This window comes from Eriocheir sinensis, chromosome 13 (assembly GCF_024679095.1).
Source record: "Eriocheir sinensis breed Jianghai 21 chromosome 13, ASM2467909v1, whole genome shotgun sequence".
NCBI classification, from domain to species: Eukaryota; Metazoa; Arthropoda; class Malacostraca; order Decapoda; family Varunidae; genus Eriocheir; species Eriocheir sinensis.
In genome coordinates this window covers 14304567-14323130 of record NC_066521.1, presented here as the reverse complement: position 1 = coordinate 14323130, position 18564 = coordinate 14304567, and the positions used below count along the sequence as shown (strand labels likewise).

Sequence of the window (18564 nt, the reverse complement as noted above, 5' to 3'; positions counted from 1 at the left end):
TAGTCTTTTTATGCAAAAGTTATTTACTTTTCTGCATAGTATACTTTATACAAATTTATCCATTTTGTAAGTATGGGTGAGTCGAGTTGGATGTATGAGTGACAAAGGAGGGTCAATGAGTCAATGGAGGTGTGGAAATCGGGGTAATGGGTATAAATAATGGTTGGGAACCCTGATGTAGAGCCACGGAATACCCTGATCCTGTGCAGTAGCAAAACCATAAATTTATAACAAAAAAAAAAAAAAAAAAAAACGCCTGAATATAACAAGTATCAGCACTAAAGACGTTACAAGATAGTAAAATAGTCACAACCGGACTTTAGATCCTCCATAACCTTTCCATTATAACACTGGTTCACGGACCTCGTTCACTTCGGCACCGTGCATCGTGTCGGTGTTCTCAGACGGCAGGCGATTAGATACCACCGGTGTTCTCTGACCCGCTATCTCGGCAGTGACTGAGTGAGGGTTCAGTCTCGTCTCGCCCGCCGTCACGTCCGCCGATCCGCCACACTCTTGTAAGTCATTATTCTCCATCTTCCTTCTACCATCTTCCCACTTCCTCAATCGTTTTCCTTCCTCCTCTTCCTCAAGCTTGATTCCTACTCGTTTTAACTCTTCCATCTTCCTACTCGTTCTCGATCTTCCATCTTTCTATTCGTCTTTCTACTCGTCTACGTTCTTCCATCTCCTATCTTCCTACTCTTCTTCAATCTTCCATCTTTCTATTCGTCTTTCTACTCGTCTACGTTCTTCCATCTCCTATCTTCCTACTCTTCTTCAATCTTCCATCTTTCTATTCGTCTTTCTACTCGTCTACGTTCTTCCATCTCCTATCTTCCTACTCGTCTTCAATCTTCCATCTTTCTATTCGTCTTCCTACTCATCTACGTTCTTCCATCTCCTATCTTCCTGCTCGTCTTCAATCTTCTATCTTTCTATTCGTCTTCCTACTCGTTTACGTTCTTCCATCTCCTATCTTCCTACTCGTCTTCGACCTTCCATCTTTCTATTCGTCTTCCTACTCGTCTACGTTCTTTCATCTCCCTATTTCCTCACTCGTCTTCCTTCTCCCATCTTCCATCTTTCTATTCGTCTTTCTACTCGTCTACGTTCTTCCATCTCCTATCTTACTCGTCTTCAATCTTCCATCCTTCTATTCGTCTTCCTATATACTCGTTTACGTTCTTTCATCTCCCTGTTTCCTCACTCGTCTTCCTTCTCCCATCTCTCTATTCGTCTTCGTACTTCCAACGTTCTTCTTTTCGTTCATCCGTCTCCCTTCTTCCATCTTCCTACTCAATCCTGCTCGTCTCCCTACTTGTCTTAGCACTTTCATCCTTCTTTTCATCTCCGTTCATCCATTTTCCTCTTCCTCACTCTTCTGATCACCGCTGGAAGGACTAAAGGAGAGAGAATGCATATCGTGAAGACCTGAGTCGTGGAGTCGTGAGTAATGTCGAGCACACAAAGACAACACTTCATTTACGTATCTCCTAGGAAAGTGCCTGTTTTATCTCTATCTGACCTATCTCATTTCAGTTCAATATAATGTAGTAAAGAAGTACCTAAGTAAGTAACAACGAGTATCTTGCTCCATCGATTAGGAATTATTGGTGTCAAGCTGTGCAGGAATCTTGTGAGTGTGAATAAGAGAAAGAAGAAGAAAAGGAAATTTGCATGTGGCTTGGTTGTATTAGTCTGTACATCACTAATGCTCGTATCTCTCTTGAAAGGGTGTCTGTAAACGAGAGGAGTGTTGTTGAGTGCCCCGGTGTGTGTGTGGTGTGTGGTGTGTGTGAGAGAGAGAGAGAGAGAGAGAGAGAGAGAGAGAGAGTGGAGGCTATGGCTTGTTTGTGGGCGGACGAAGCATGACTCATTTGGTGTGTGTGTGTGTGTGTGTGTGTGTGTGTGTGTGTTGAAAGAGAGAGAGACACACATCACATAACATCACATTATCAAGTGACACGCGGATAAGATAAACAGTGTGTGGCGAGGAGTCGTTTTGTCTAACAACCAAAAAAATAAATAGAGAAAATAGCAGGAAAAATAGGAAAAAATAAAAGATACTAATTTTTATCGTGTGCCGGCAGGTGGTGTGCAAGGAGTCCCCAGCAGCAGCAGTAACCCCGTCAGCACGCTCCCCCAGGATGTCACAACAGGAGAACGAGTCCCCGGTGCCCCCAAGTCGGGTTACCTCAATGGCGTAAGTTACCACGGGTCGCCGATGTTTCATGTCTGTCTGTTTACCTGTCTTTTTTTTTTATTGCTCAAGGACAACAAAAAAAAAGTGAAAAGAAGCCCGCTACTCTCTGTTCCCACAATAGACAAAAAATAAAGAGTGGCCAAAAGAGAGGTCAATTTCGGGGTTCTGTTTGCTGAGATTGTTTACGCTTCTTCATCCGTGCTGTGTCAGTGTTCATGGTTCTTGTTGCTTGTTCCCCTTTCGTGTTGAGGTCTTATGTCTTCTTTTGTTTTACGTTGTTGTCTTTTTTTCGTTTCATGTCTTTTTGTGTTTTAAGTTTTCATGTCTTCTTGCGTTTTAAGTTTTCATGTCTTCTTTTTTTTATAGTTCTCATGTCTTCTTTTTGTTTTAAGTTATCATGTCTTCTTTTGTTTTAAGTTTTCATGTCTTCTTTTGTTTTAAGTTTTCATGTCTTCTTTTTGTTTTCAGTTTTCATGTCTTCTTTTTGTTTTAAGTTTTCATGTCTTCTTTTGTTTTAAGTTTTCATGTCTTCTTTTGTTTTAAGTTTTCATGTCTTCTTTTTGTTTTAAGTTTTCATGTCTTTTGTTTTAAGTTTTCATGTCTTTTGTTTTAAGTTTTCATGTCTTTTGTTTTAAGTTTTCATGTCTTCTTTTGTTTTAAGTTTTCATGTCTTCTTTTGTTTTAAGTTTTCATGTCTTCTTTTTGTTTAAGTTTTCATGTCTTGTGTTTCAAGTTTTCATGTCTTCTTTTTGTTTTAAGTTTTCATGTCTTCTTTTTGTTTTAAGTTTTCATGTCTTCTTTTTGTTTTAAGTTTTCATGTCTTCTTTTTGTTTTAAGTTTTCATGTCTTCTTTTTGTTTTAAGTTTTCATGTCTTCTTTTTGTTTAAAGTTTTCGTGTCTTTTTTGTTTTAAGTTTTCACGTCTTTTTTGTTTTAAGTTTTCATGTCTTCTTTTTCTTTTAAGTTTTCATGTCTTGCGTTTTAAGTTCTCATGTCTTTTTTTTTTGTTTTAAGTTCTCGTCTTCTTTCTGTTTTAAGTTTTCATGTCTCCATTTGTTTTAAGTTCTCATGTCTGCGCCCCCTCATTCTTATCATTTTCGTATCTGCATAATCACATCTTGTGTTTGTAATGCTCATATGCCATGCTTGTTTTACGCTCTCATTTCCACTACCGTCATTATATCAATCTTCAATCGCTTTCGTATATTACATCATTGCCTTCTTTGTGTACTTTCGTTATGACGCCGGTTCTTGTTTACATTACTTCACTTTTCATTGGATTTCGCGGCTTCTAATCATTGCTGAGTTCTGTAGTTTCATTGCCTTCTTTGTGTACTTTCGTTATGACGCCGGTTCTTGTTTACATTACTGCATTTTTCATTGGATTTCGTGTCTTCTAATGATTGCTGAGTTCTATAGTTTAGGTTCACAATCCTCTTCCATTCGTTTGCATTGCCAGTTTTCACTTCTGTACCACATTTAACATAATGGCCCTTGTTCTCAAACCTTTCGGGGCGTACACACCCACATTTAATAAAGCCTCCGTGTTGCGTATTTCCATGGGTATAGTTTTTAAGCCTATGGAGATAGTTTGACTTTGACAAGGTTTCCACACCACGAACTTGAAAAATTCTCTTGAGAACCCAACTAAACTCCTTTGTGGCCTTTGGAAATAGGTGTTGTGAGAGGCGAAAGTGTAGAAACAAGGACCAATGCCTCTTGTCGCTTTCATTCGTTTGCAGTCCCGGTTTTCACTTCTTTACCACATCATCTTTTAACACAATGCCTCCCGTCGTTTCCATTCAGTTTGCAGTTCCGTTTTTCACTTCTTTACCACATCATCTTTCAACACAATGCCTCCCGTCGTTTCCATTCAGTTTGCAGTTCCGTTTTTCACTTCTTTACCACATCATCTTTTAACACAATGCCTCCCGTCGTTTCCATTCAGTTTGCAGTTCCGTTTTTCACTTCTTTACCACATCATCTTTCAACGCAATGCCTCTCGTCGTTCACGCTAACACCCCACGTTCCAGGCATCCCGACAGGAGCTTGAAGCCGCTTCCCAACACCCCGGAGCCTGTTCGCCGCAAACTGTCGTCCCTGGTGAAGCGGCGACGCAACAAGACGCTGCCCAACATCTCCCTGCCCACCGACGTGAAGCACCTCTACCACGTCTTCTTCGATGAGAAAACAAAGCGCCTCGTGGTGAGTATTGGGAGTGATAGTGGTTGTCGTCCCTGTAGTAAAAGTAGTAGGAGGATAAGTAGCTGTAGTAGAGTAATAAGTGTATAGTAGTAAAAGAAGCAGCACCAACAACAGTAGTAGCATTATTATTAGTAGTAGTTGTAGTAGTAGTAGTAGTAGTAGTAGTAGTAGTAGTAGTAGTAGTAGTATAACGGGTAAGTGGTAGTACACATGGACACACAAAGATATTATAAGAAGACTACAATTGGACAGTCAGCCTAGGAATCTGTTACTGACCACCTCTCCTCCCGAGCCATCAACACACATAACCTCCATTTCCCCGTGACCACAACGCTCCTCTCCCTCTCTTCCGCCACTCAGGGTCTGCCGGACTCCATGAAGAAGATCCTGGAGACGTCTAACATCACGCTGGAGGAACAGCAGCGGAACCCCCACGCCGTCTTCGCTGCCATCAAGTACTATCAGTCCCAGGATAATCTGAACCGGGATAAGTACATGGACGGTGAGGGTCTACGAGTGTGCCCAGAGCCATAGAGTAGGAGAGGTTGGCCAGCTTCATCATAGGCGCCATGTTGTTACCAAAAGAGCCGCGCGAAATCCAAACTTTTTATTTTTATTTTATTTATTTATTTATTTTTTTTACGTTCCGCCTGTGCCTTTCTTGGTCAGCTTGTAGAGGCGGGCGGTCCTTCTGCCCACTCAGCCTCCGCCACCCTGATGCAATATTGTTTTTGTGCTCTTGGTATTAGGTATAGTTAGGATCTTGAAGAAGCGCAAAGTCTAGGTATTAGGTATCGTTAGGATCTTGAAGAAGCGCTAAGTCTAGGTATTAGGTATCGTTAGGATCTTGAAGAAGCGCAAAGTCTAGGTATTAGGTATCGTTAGGATCTTGAAGAAGCGCAAAGTCTAGGTATTAGGTATCGTTAGGATCTTGAAGAAGCGCGAAGTCTAGGTATTAGGTATCGTTAGGATCTTGAAGAAGCGCGAAGTCTAGGTATTAGGTATCGTTAGGATCTTGAAGAAGCGCAAAGTCTAGGTATTAGGTATCGTCAGGATCCTGAAGAAGCGCAAAGTCTAGGTATTAGGCATCGTTAGAATCTTGAAGAAGCGCAAAGTTGGCCAAAGTCTCCTATTCTATGGCTCTGGGTGTGCCTACCTGTGTTTATTTGTGTGGGGGCGTTTTTTTGGGGGGTGCGTATGGGGGGGGGGAGGATAGTGAGTGAATAGATGTAGAGGAAGGGGAGCGGGTGTATCCGTGTGTGTGTGTGGGGGGGGGGGGGTTTGTTTCTGTACCTAGATGTATCGGGAAGTGAATGTGTGTGTGCGTATGTGTGTGTGAATGGATGATTGTTTCACTCACCCAAGCGATAGAGAAACTTCGTCAGCAACACGCCGCGTCTAAAGCACAGTGCAGAAAAAGAAATTACTGCTGATAAAAGTGATAAGATAAAGGAAGTTAAAAGTAAGGCGGAAATATCAAGCAAGCACAAGGGAGCATTATTACTCTTGTTCTGTATGTCGCTAGAAGCAGATTTTATTCATGTATATTATTATGACCAACTAACTGACTTTTTTGACCACTTAACTGACTGATCAACTGACTAAGTGACTTGACAAACTATTATTATTATTATTATTATTATTATTATTATTATTATTATTATTATTATTATTATTATTATTATTATTATTATTATTATTATTATTATTATTATTATTATTATTATTATTATTATTATTATCATTGTTGTTGTTGTTGTTGTTGTTGTTGTTGTTGTTGTTGTTGATGATGATGATGTTGTTGTTGTTGTTGTTGTTGTTGTTGTTGTTGATGATGATGATAAAGCAATAACACACACACACACACACACACACACACACACACACACACACACACACACACACACACACACACACACACACACACTCTTCAGCTCCCTTTGGGCAATGTACACGCTAACGCCTCATATAATTTTTTTGTTCTTTTTAATCTTTGCCACTGCGAACCTAACACGGATAATTGTGACTCATTCCGTGGTGTGTGTGTGTGTGTGTGTGTGTGTGTGTGTGTGTGTGTGTGTGTGTGTGTGTGTGTGTGTGTTTATCAGTATTACTTTTTTACCATCACAGTCATGGCAACACACCGTCACCTCAGTTGGCTCTTATCTATCAGGCCTTATCATCACCACCATCCCCACCACCAGTACCACCACACCAATTACCACACCGTCACCGCTATAATTAACACATCCGTGACAGCCCTATCACCACCATCACCACCACCACCATCACCACCACAAACAAAGACTATCAACATCACTACAATTGCGTAACCACGAGCACCAGAAAAAGAGATACCACCACAATACTACCATCACCACCAGCGCCACCACAGTGACATATATAACAACCCATCTTCCTCCCACCACCACACCACCACCCAGACACTCAAACACCACCACATACAACCGTCACCACCACTACCATAACCTTATCACCACTACTACTAATACAAACACCCCACCACATATAATAATCACCACACACAACCTTCACCACCACTGCCATAACCTAATCATCACTACACTCACCACCAAAACTAAAACACACTTAACGGCCCTCTTTTTTTCACCACACTAATAGAAACACCGCACCCTTACCACATACAACCATCACCATTTCCATTATCATCACCAAACCATTACTTCCACTACCCTCCCCCATTACCACAGCTCACATATATTACAACCCATTCAACAACCCATTCCACCATCACCACTACTAATACAAACACCTCCATCACATATACAATCATCACCATCACTACCATCACCAAACCATTTCCTCAAAAACCCCTTCACCACAGTATACCATAACAACCCATTCATCAACCCATTCCACCATCACCACTACTAATACAAACACCTCCATCACATATACAATCATCACCATCACTACCATCACCAAACCATTACCTCAAATACCCCAAATCACCAAAATATACTATAACAACCCATTCTACAACCCATTCCACCATCACCACTATAATCGCCACCATATACAACTTTCGTGACCTCTGACCTCCAACCCCAGTACCGCCAGTTGACCCCGACTACGATGACCTCCCGCCCCCTCGCCGCGTCACCCGCTACTTCGAGAGCGGCGAGTATGACCTGGTCCCGCTGCCCCGCCCCGTCGAGAACCTCCCCACCATCGAGGAATTCAGAGACTCTTGGAAGGTTAGTCAGCCACGAAGATAGTCAGTCACGAAGATAGTGTCACGAAGATAGTCATGAGTCACGAAGATAATCAGTCACGAAGATAATCAGTCACGAAGATAGTCAGTCACGAAGATAGTCAGTTCAGGAGCAGTAAGTAGCGGGCTGTTTTTTCAATATTGTTTTCTTTTTTTTTCACGCTCTTGAACTGTTTCCGTTTCTGTAAAAAAAAAAAAAATCAGTCAGTCAGTCAGTTAGTTTGTTAGGTCAGTCAGTTGGGTGGTCAGTTAGTTAGTTGGTCCACTCAATCACTCGGTCATCACTCAATCTCTCACTCACACCGCCTCTTCCTTCTTCCCCGCCTTCAGAGGTTGAGTTCGAGTGAGATCATCCCGCCGCCCATACCAACACGCCCGGACAGGACCAAGTCAGTGTACACCAAGCCCGTGGATGAGCTGGATGGCCTCCTGCCCTCGCCAAGGTGGGTGGAGGTGATCTATCCACTCTGTCCACCTGCCGTGATGATGGGGAAGTCACCTTATTGATGTAGATGTGCATGCATGTGTGGAAGAAGAGAATTGGAGGAGGAAAAGGAGGAGGAGGATTGAAAAATTATATGAAAGAACGAAGGAGATAAGGCTCGTATGATGGTAAAAAATGGCAAACAAAGGCTAAGGGATGAGAGAAGGAAAAAAATGTTTCGGAAAAGAAGAAAGGAAGGAACAAAGGAGGAAAGAAAAGTGAACGAATGAAGAATGAAAGGAACGAAGGAGGAAAGAAAAGTGAAGGAAGGAAGAATGAAAGGAAGGAAGGAAGAAGAGGAAAAGTAGGAGGAGAAAGAAGACAGGCAGGGAAAAACTAACACCTATCTTGTTTTCTAGTATTTCTTTTTTTCTTGATTAGCTTGAACTTTCACTTTTAATTTTCTTACCCCCACACACACCCCACCCCACCCCACCACACCACCCCACCCCACCACACCACACCACACCACCCCACCCCACCACACCACACCACACCACCCCACCCCACCCCAGCCCACCCCACCACACCACACCACACCACACCACACCACCCCACCCCACCCCAGCCCACCCCACCACACCACACCATCCCACCCCACCCCACTCTGCCTCACCCCATCAGCCCATCCCACACTTACATCGAACTAACCAACGCCCTTCCAACTCCCACCCCACGCAGGCCTCGCAGCGTGATTAACGGAAAGAAAGAGGCGCCCCAGGTGAACAACAAGAAGGAGCTGCAGCGGGAACAGGTGCTGAGGATGCTGCAGCCCCTGGTGACGGTGGGCGACCCCAACAAGAAGTACAAGAAGAAGAATAAAATTGGCCAAGGGTAAGGAACGCGGGGAAAGGTTAAACGATGCAGCCTAGAGTTGTATAGTTGTATAGGTAGTATTTCATGTTACTACTATATTATTACCGCTATTAAAAGCTTGATCTATCATAATACATAGTTCAATGGCTTCTCCCACGTTAATGACTGTACCGTTAACTAGTTTCAACCTTAAATCGAACTTATAATAGTGTAGAATTATATACGACTCTTTTTGCTACTACTACTACTACTACTACTACTACTACTACTAGCTTCCTATGGGCTACTTGCACAACAATCTATGTTATATCAAACAATGTACAAATTGCAAGTATAATAAAATGTTTCAAATGTTACTACTACTACTACTACTACTACTACTACTACTACTACTACTACTACTTCTACTACTGCACTAACCACAACCACCTTTCTCCAGGGCGTCCGGCGAGGTGTTCACTGCGGAGAATTTGCAGACAGGTGAGGTGGTGGCCATAAAGGTGATGACCCTCAGCAGGCAGGTACGCCCGGAGCTCATCGCCAGCGAGATCATCGTCATGAAGGAGAACAAGCACCCCAACATCGTGAACTACGTCGACTCCTACCTCGTCGGGGAGCAGCTGTGGGTGAGTCTTGGGGCGTGCGTTTGTTTCTACGTTTATTTTTGTTTTCGTTTGTAGTTTTCATGTCTTTCCTTTTTTCATCTCTTATTCCATCTTTTTTGTTTGTCTTTTCGTTTTGCTTGTCTTTCTTTTTTCCTTCTCTCTTGTTTCATCTCCAGTGTTTCCATTTTCCTTATTTTTTTTTTTGTCTTTTTTGTCTCCTTTTTTCATCTCTTGTTCCATCTCTGTTGTTTCTATCTTTTTTTGTTTGTCTTTTTGTTTTGCTTGTCTTTCCTTTTTCCCTCTCTCTCGTTTCATCTCCAGTGTTTCCATTTTCCTTTTTTTTTTTTTCTTTTTTGTCTCTTCTTTTTTCATCTCTTGTTCCATCTCTGTTGTTTCTATCTTTTTTTGTTTGTCTTTTTGTTTTGCTTGTTTTTTTTTCTTTTTCCCTCTCTCTTGTTGCATCCCAATGTTTCCATTTTCCTGATTTTTTGTTTTGTTGATATTTTTGTTTTTGTTTTTTTTCTTACTTGTGGTGTTTGGACTTTTATTGCCTTTGCTCTTTCCATCCCTTTTGTGTCCACCTTTCTTGTCTTTCTCTCTGTTTATCTTGTGGTTTTTGCAGTTTTCGTGTCTCTTCTTTTTCCATCTCCTTTCTTCCATCTCTGTTTCCGCTTTTCCTATCTTTTTCGTCTGTTTATTATTTTTTTTTTACCTATGACGTTTACACTTTTCCTTGTCATTCTTTTTTTTTCCCATCTCACTTATCCGTCTCTTTGGCCGTTTTGGTTCCGGCTGTCTCTTTTACAACCCTTTCTTTTTCGTTTGTACCTCTCATCTGTCTTGTTTGCACACCTCTTACCTGCTTTGTTTGCATACCACTCTAACCTGTGTCATTTGTCTCTTATCTTTATTGTTTGCATTCCTCTCACCTGTCTTATTTGCATCCCTCTTACCTGCTTTGTTTGCATCTCTCTCACCTGTCTTGTTAGCACTTCTCACCTGTCTTGTTTGCATACCTCTTACCTGCCTTGTTTGCACCTCTCACCTGTCTTGTTTGCATCTCTCACCTGTCGTGTTTGCATCTCTTACCTGCCGTGTTTGCATCCCTCTTACCTGCCTTGTTTGCACCTCTCACCTGTCTTGTTTGCATCTCTCACCTGTCGTGTTTGCATCTCTCATCTGTCGTGTTTTCATCTCTTACCTGCCGTGTTTTCGTATCTTACCTGTCTTGTTTACATACTACCTCTTACCTACTTTGTTTGCATCCCTCTTACCTGCCTTGTTTGCACCTGTCTCACCTGCCCTATTTGTTCGTGTCTCCAGGTTGTGATGGAGTACCTGGAGGGCGGATCTCTCACGACCGTGGCGATGGAGACGGTCATGGAGGAGTGCTCTATTGCCGCGCTCTGCAGGTGGGGCGTCATCATCATCATCATCATCATCATCTTCTTCTTGTTACTCTTGCTCTTGCTCTTGCTCTAGTTATTCTCGTACTTGTTCTTCTTTTTCTTGTTCTTGTTCTTGATCTTCCTCCTCCTCTTTTTTTTTCATTTCTTCCATTACTTCTTTTTCTTCCTCTTTCTCCTTTGCCTCCTCATTTTCGTCATCAACATCTTTTCTCCTAATCATTTTTTTTCTTTCTTTATTATTATTATTTTAGTCATAATATCTTTCTCACTTCTTTTTACCTCTTCCTCTTCCTTCTCTTCTTCTTCTTCTTCTTCTTCTTCTTCTTCTTCTTCTTCTTCTTTTTTCTTCTTATTCTTCTTCTTCGTCCTGGAAACACCTGAACACACACAACTTGCAATATTCGTGTACGAGGTTAGACGGTCGATGATACGCTTCCAACTATTTCAGTCCATCGCCTCAGACACTCCAAAACCCACTGTTGCCACATCCTCTTCGACACACTGCCTCCATGTCTTCTTTGGCTTCCCTGGTGCGCGGCGACCTGGCATTTCCACCCCAACAGCTCTCTCCAATCCTTAATCATACCCACTCCTCTTCACGTGCCCGAATATCCTCAGACTCAGTATCCTCAGCACCGTACTCAGCTCCTTCAATCCACACGGACGCGGATACATACGGATACATACAGGCACACATTCAGTTCTTGTGTGTGTGGTGGTGGTGGGGTGAATTGTAGCAGTCTATCTAATTATCTATCGATCTAACTATCTGTGTTCTTTTTTCTTAATCAAGGGTATAGTTTGAAGAGGAAGTGCATGGGCTAGTGGAGAAGATACAAGGCAGGAGGGGGGGGGGCGGGGCGGGAGAAGGAAAGACAGTAGGAGTGTATAGTTGTATGGCGTGTATGGCGTAGGTTTGAGGTGCTTCAGGCCCACGGACACGGACACAGACACATACAGATACATACGGGCACACATTCAGTTCCTATGTGTATGTGGGGGACAGTGTTTTGTATCTATCCCTCCCTTTTTTTTTCTTTTTTTTTTTTTTTTTACATCAAAGGATACGGCTCCAGGGCAACAAAAAGGGGACAATGAAAAGCCCGCTACTCGCCTGTTTGTCTATTTATTTATGTGTTCTTACCTTTGTCCCCCCTACCCACATCCTTCTTCAGAGAGGTGCTGCAGGTCCACGGACACATACACATACGGACAGATACACGGACACACGTTCAGTTCCTGTGTATGGGTGTGGGTGGGGTTGTGAATTATATATATCTATTTATCTATCAATGTTCTTATCTCTGTCTTCCTCCCCTTCCCCTTTCCCTTCAGAGAGGTGCTCCAGGCCCTCGAGTTCCTTCACCTGGCTAACATCATTCACCGGGACATCAAATCGGACAACGTGCTTCTCGGAATGCACGGCGAGGTTAAAATAAGTGAGTCTGCCCTTTGCGTTTTCTGTGACTCGCCTTGTTTGTTTACCTTTATGTTCACGGAGTTTACCTGTATATTCACGGAGTTTCTTCCATCCTTTTCTTGTTTTTTCTTCTTGCTTATATTGTCATCATGGTTGCTTGTTTATGTGTTTGTTAATTCATGTACTTACGGTGATTATGAATTGGTTTGTGTTGTATATTTCATTATTTTTATCTTCTTATTTCACTTACACACAATATCTTTTAGGATAATATTCTTTTTCACTCTTTTCACAAGCGATTTTACCTTGTTGATATTGCTACAGTGATTACGAATTGCTTCGTGTTATATATGTCATTATTTTTTATCTTCTATATATTCACTTACATATGTCGTCTGTCGGATTATACTGTGTCTATTCTTTGCACAACGATTTTACCATGTTAATATTGTTCTTACCTTAACTACTACTATTACTACTACTACTTCTACTACTACTGCTACTACTACTATAACTACTACTGCTAATAATAATAATAATAATAATAATAATAATACTGCTACCACTACTACTACTATAACTACTACTACTACTACTACTTACTACTACAGCGGACTTTGGTTTCTGCGCCCAGCTGTCCCCGGAGAGAAGCAAGCGCACTACCATGGTGGGGACGCCCTACTGGATGGCGCCCGAGGTGGTACAGCGGCAGAACTACGGGCCGAAGGTGGATGTGTGGTCCCTCGGCATCATGGCCCTCGAAATGCTGGACGGTGAGTGGCCTTTTTTTTCTTACAGTAGAGGATGCAGCTCAAGGGAAAACATAAATAATTGAGAAAAAGAAAGTCCGTTAATCACTGCATATATAAGAGAGTGTATAGATGAGAGCCAAAAAGAGAGGTCAGTTTCGGGTGGATGGAGAGGTATCTTGATGCTCTCCTCTTGAAAGAAAAAAAAAATATACTCCATCCGTGCCTTGTTTTGCTTCATAAGTCTGACTCATGCTATGCTTCTGTTTGTATCGCATTGTATTGTTGTTGTTGTTGTTGTTGTTGTTGTTGTTGTTGTTGTTGTTCGTCTTGTTCACGTCTCTGGCACTCGGGGGGTCGTGTTGTGCGTGGTCTTGTATACATGTCTTTTTTATTAAGTAGTGATGTGCTTATTTTTCCTGGAGCATTTTGTATTGTTTTATGTTTCCATTCGTTATAGTTGTTGTGGTCAGTAAAATATGATGATAAACCATGATATCAGGTTGCTTGTTGTATGCTGGGGTGTGGAGGCTCTTATGTGTTTTTTGTATGTGTTGTGTTGAGTGTGTTGTGTTGCATGTATGTGTTGGGTTGAGTGTGTTGTGTTGCATGTATGTGTTGGGTTGAGTGTGTTGTGTTGCATGTATGTGGTGTGTGTTGTGGTGGGAGGCTGTTTTGAGTGTGTTAGGTTGGGTTGGGTTGGGTTGTATGTTGTGCGTTGTGGTGTGAAGGACGTTTTGTGTTGTGAATGATATGTTGTTTTGTGTTGTATGAGTGTGGTGCTGTGATGTTCCCATTTTGGCCACTCTATTCAGGAGCAGTAAGTAGCGGGCTTTTTTTTTCATTATTGTTTTCTTTTTTTTTACGCCCTTGCACTGTCTCCTCTGCTGTAAAAAAAAAAATTGTATAGAATTCTCCATGATTTTATTTTGCGGAACATAAGTTTTGTTGTCTTTCTTTCCCAATATTTGTTTGCCCTCGACTGCTTCCTCTGATGTAAAAACAAGTACGAAACAAAAACAAAAATATTCCGTCTACCTGTCGCTCTGTCTCGTCCAGGTGAGCCGCCGTACATGACAGAGGACCCGGTGCGCGCCCTCTACTTGATCACCTCCAACGGGAAGCCGGTGATCAAGAAGAGGTCCCAGCTATCGCCCGGCTTCGCGGACTTCCTCGACCAGTGCCTTGAGGTGAGCGAAGACAAGCGACCCTCGGCCTCAAGACTTCTTCAGGTGAGTCATAGCAGCAGCAGTAGTAGTAGTAGTAGTAGTAGTAGTAGTAGTAGTAATAGAAGTGGTAATAGTAGTTTTTATACACATTCTTTTGCATCATGTATAGTTATGCACCAAAAAATTAGTTAACGTAGAAGTAGTAGTACTATAAAAAAATATAGCAGCAGCAGCAGCAGTAGTAGTAGTAGTAGTAGTAGTAAGGGTAATAGTGATTTTCATACACCTTTTTTTTTTCTTGCGGAATCTTGTAGTTATGCACGAAAAGTTAGTAATGACCTTATAAAATTTAATAGTTGTAGTATATCCCTTCTCCGCCTTTTCTTCTTCCTCCTCCTCCTTCTCCAGCACCCCATCTTTTAGCACAGCGTCACAGCACCTCTCTCCCTTCTCCCTTTCCAGCACCCGTTCCTGAAGCGCGCGGCGCCTCTCGTAAGCTTACGCGCCCTGATCACTGCGGCTCGGAACGCGAGGAACCCGGCGCACGGGAAAATGCCGTAACGCTAACCCCCACCGTCCCCCTGCTTGTTGTTGTTTTTGTTATTGTTAATGTTGTTGTTGTTAATGTTTTGTTGTTGTTGTTGTTGTTGTTGTTATTGTTGTTGTTGTTGTTGTTCATCTGTGGTGTGTATGATGGTATGACAAGGTGGCGTATGGTAAATCGTCGTGTGTGTGTGTGTGTGTGTGTACGCTCTTACTTTCTTGCTTACTTTCTTATTCACGAGGGAGATCATTCATTGTTTATTTATTTACTTTTCAGTGTTAGTCGTAAGCATGCATGATTAGTCGGCCGGCAACTGTGTACGATAAATTTTGTTATTATTGTTATTGTTGTTGTTTTAAGTTCAATTTGATTCACTACGTCGTTGTGATTCAATACACGGAAGTGATATACGAATTCCATGTTTTTTATGTATGCTTACATGTAGAAAATGTCAACCAGAAGTCTTGGGAATACTCTACACAAAGGGAATAAAGGAAGATGGGAAAGAAGGAAGAGAGGAAGGAAGGAGGGAAGGAGAGAAGGAGGGAGGGACGGAAGGAAGGAAGGTAACAGTTAAGGAAGGAAGGAAGGAAGGAGGGAAGGATAGAAGGAGAGAGGGAGGGACGGAAGGAAGGAAGGTAACAGTTAAGGAAGGAAGGAAGGAAGGAGGGAATAAAGGAGGGAGGGTAGGAAGGGAGGATAGAAGGATTGAAGGAGGGACGGAAGGAAGGTAGCAGTTAAGGAAGGAAGAAAGGAAGGAAGGAGGGAATAAAGGAAGGAAGAAGGAAGGGAGGCTGACGATGATGACTAGAGAGGCTTTTTAACTTTTTTATGTATTGGCCTTGAGCTGCTTCCTCGGCTGTAAAAAGTAAATGTCCACCCTTAACACTTTTGAAGGTGTAACACTGCAAAAGACGAAAAAAATATCACCTGTTATTTTCTTTCCCTATTAGGTGAGGTGCACACGGCTACACGCATTAATCAAAGGTGTGACCCAAACTAATGTCAATGGTAATTAAGTAATGAATAAGGGGGTTGTTGTTGTTTTTTTTTTTTTTTTTACAGTAAAGGAGACAGCACAAGGGCGCAAAAAAAATGGAAACAACAATAAAAAAAAATAAAAAGCCCGCTACTCGCTGTTCCTGTTGTATGATCTATTTAAGTGATTCTGGCATAGTGACTTGAAAAAAATTGAAGGGCTGGTGACTGTTATTACTTGACTTTCAGGATGCATGTTATGGTAAGGTACAGAACCGTCAGCGGCAGATACAGTCGTCATAATGTATTGCAATCGCGGGTATTAGGTATTAGTCAGAGTCAAGTCCGGGTTTGTTACAGCTACTGCCACAATTAGTAAGTCAGTCAGTCGGTCAGTCACTCATTTGCATTTCTCTCTTAGCCAAAGTTACGTGTAGAGTCTGTTTCTGTGAGTCAGTTAGTCATTTTATAGTTACAGTCAAGTCCGGGTTCGCTACAGTCACAGCTACAGTTAGTAAGTCAGTCAGTCGGTCAGTCACTCATTTGCATTTCTCTCTTAGCCAAAGTCACGTGCTGAGTCTGTTTCTGTAAGTCAGCTATGGTCATTTTATAGTTACAGTCAAGTCCTGGTTCGCTACAGTCACAGCTACAGTTAGTAAGTCAGTCAGTTGGTCAGTCACTCATTTGCATTTCTCTCTTAGCCAAAGTCACGTGCTGAGTCTGTTTCTGTAAGTCAGCTATGGTCATTTTATAGTTACAGTCAAGTCCGGGTTCGCTACAGTCACAGCTACAGTTATAATAAGTCGTCATTCGGTCAGTCAGTCATTTGCATTCCTCTCTAAGCCAAAGTCAAGTGCACAATCGGTCTCTGTCAGTCAGTCAGTCTTGCACAATCTGTTTTCTAAGTCAGTCTGTCGCGCTGCCAACCCCATAAGGAAAAATAAGGACGTTAAACGAAAAGAAGTTAGTTGCTCTGCTTACTATTGTCGGGCTCAGTACGTCAATCGATTATTCAGTCAGTCAGTCATTTACAGTCGCAGCCTTACAGGTGTGACGTTGACGATATTAGCGAAGGTTTGTGTTGCTGGACGTGTTATTTTGGATCGTTGCCGCGGCGCTTATCTCCGTCACCTTGAAGATCCTCGTCGTGGGAGCAACCAGAGGGGACACGCGAGGTTGGCTGCGGTGTGCGTGAAGGGAAAAATATCAAGGTTCGAGCAGGATTGTTTTATACTACTTGATTTCCTTCGTCGTGAGAGTTTTGTTTATAATTTCAGCCTCGTTTTCTCTCTTTTTTTTATGTGTGTGCTTCCTCGCTTTTGATATTAATTATGAAAGGTTGTGAGATTAAAAAAAAGAAAAATAATAAAATTCAATAAAAAAAATAATTCTTGACTCGTGGTTCATTCCTCTTCCACCTTCACCTTAGCTGTAGTCTGGTGTGCAGCCAGTGTAGTGTATCGTAATTTGTATCTAGTGTAGCGTAGCGTGCTGAGTTGGGATTGCATGATAAACTCTCTAGGCAGTGTGTGTACCTGCAGGCAGAGTGACCTGTGGCCTGGAGGCTGACAGGATGGAGTGCCCTGGCGTGGGTGGCGGGTCTGGCCGGCGGCAAGATGGTGGTGGTGGTGGAGACTGCTGCTGCGGCGGCGGCGGTGGCATAACCCTCGCGCCGCCGTGCCGCAGCGGTGTCTGGCGGTGGCGCGGCGGCGCGGCGGTGCCTGGCGCGCCCTCCCGCCCCAGGCCTGACGTGGGGAGTTCCGCCCCTTTCCTCGCGGCCCCGCCCAGGCCCCTTTGTCCGCCAATCACATTGATTCCCGCTCATTGTGCGCCAATCAAGGTGTTTGCCGTCATCAATTCTGCCGATGATTGGTGGACAATGCGCAGATGACACCTGAGTGGCCGGTGCGCCGCGCGCATGGCAGGCGGCGGCGACGCGGCGGGAAAAGTCGCTCATGCTTCAAAGAATGAGTGCAAAATGGCTTGAAAAGAAAGAGCGTTATACCTGATTCTTTTGTTCGACGTAAATGACGAGGGCTCCGCCGAACACACCAAAAGTGCAAGTGTCTGCCGGAGTGTGGCGCGAGGCGGAGCACGACCACGCCTGCTGCCGCTGCTGCTGCTGCTGCTGCTGCGGGAGGAGGAGGAGGAGGGACAGACGCTGCTCCCGGCCAGGTGACTCAAGGTGAGGACGCGGCGGCCACCGCTCCGCGCCGACAACACCCGACACGCCCGACGGAGGAGCCGAAGGGCGCGACACCCCGAGGCTCCTGCGGCGACTGCAGCGCCGGGGGGAGGCGGCGCCACTGAGCCTCCAAGCGACGCGGTGCAGGTGTCTCGGGGCGGCGGCGGCGGCGGCGGAGGCGGCAGGCAGGCGGCGGGCAGGTGGCGCGCCGCTCCCCACCCTGCCTCCTCCCTCCCCGGCTGGAATTAATTAACCTCTCCAATACCTGTCTAATCAGAGGCCAGCGACACCAGGTATGATTAGTGTGGGCGTGGGGGGTGCCCCTCCCCTGCCTCTCTCCCACTCCCTCCCTCCTCATCCCTCCCTCTCCCCTGTAATCTGTCTCTCCCTTACCTGACCCGCTGTTATGTTTTGTTATGTGCCTTTGTGTGTGTGTGCCCCGCCCCGCCCCGCCTCGCCGTGGCTCCCAGCGGCGGGGTAGGAGCGGCGGTGTTATATTCGTCGCCAGGAGACCGAGAATACATTGATGACTCGGGTAA

At 43.7% G+C, this 18564-nt stretch overlaps 1 protein-coding gene across 3 annotated transcripts; it reads left to right on the top strand.

Annotated features, from left to right (window-relative positions):
• The first annotated feature begins 410 nt into the window (after window positions 1-410).
• On the top strand, window positions 411-17235 carry LOC126998044 (serine/threonine-protein kinase PAK 2-like). Of its 3 annotated transcripts, none has more exons than XR_007752607.1 (14): window positions 411-518; window positions 2094-2206; window positions 4239-4410; window positions 4771-4912; window positions 7504-7649; window positions 7997-8109; window positions 8832-8984; window positions 9406-9592; window positions 10895-10983; window positions 12316-12419; window positions 13012-13173; window positions 14209-14381; window positions 14781-15428; window positions 15465-17235. XR_007752607.1 is itself a non-coding variant. In XM_050859347.1 (13 exons), the coding sequence occupies exons 2-13, from the start codon at window positions 2151-2153 to the stop codon at window positions 14877-14879; spliced, it is 1596 nt and encodes a 531-aa protein (XP_050715304.1). In that variant the 5' UTR covers window positions 411-518; window positions 2094-2150; the 3' UTR covers window positions 14880-17235. The 3 variants fall into 3 exon arrangements, 1 of the variants encoding a protein (XP_050715304.1); XR_007752608.1 differs by having other exon boundaries at window positions 14781-16183; window positions 16460-17235; XM_050859347.1 differs by having other exon boundaries at window positions 14781-17235.
• Window positions 17236-18564: the final 1329 nt, after the last annotated feature.

Coding starts and splice junctions, on each gene's coding strand:
- LOC126998044 (XM_050859347.1), top strand. CDS start 2,151: ATGTCACAACAGGAGAACGAGTCCCCGGTGCCCCCAAGTCGGGTTACC. Junction 2,207..4,238: donor AGTCGGGTTACCTCAATGGC/GTAAGTTACCAC, acceptor CCCACGTTCCAG/GCATCCCGACAGGAGCTTGA. Junction 4,411..4,770: donor AGAAAACAAAGCGCCTCGTG/GTGAGTATTGGG, acceptor TCCGCCACTCAG/GGTCTGCCGGACTCCATGAA.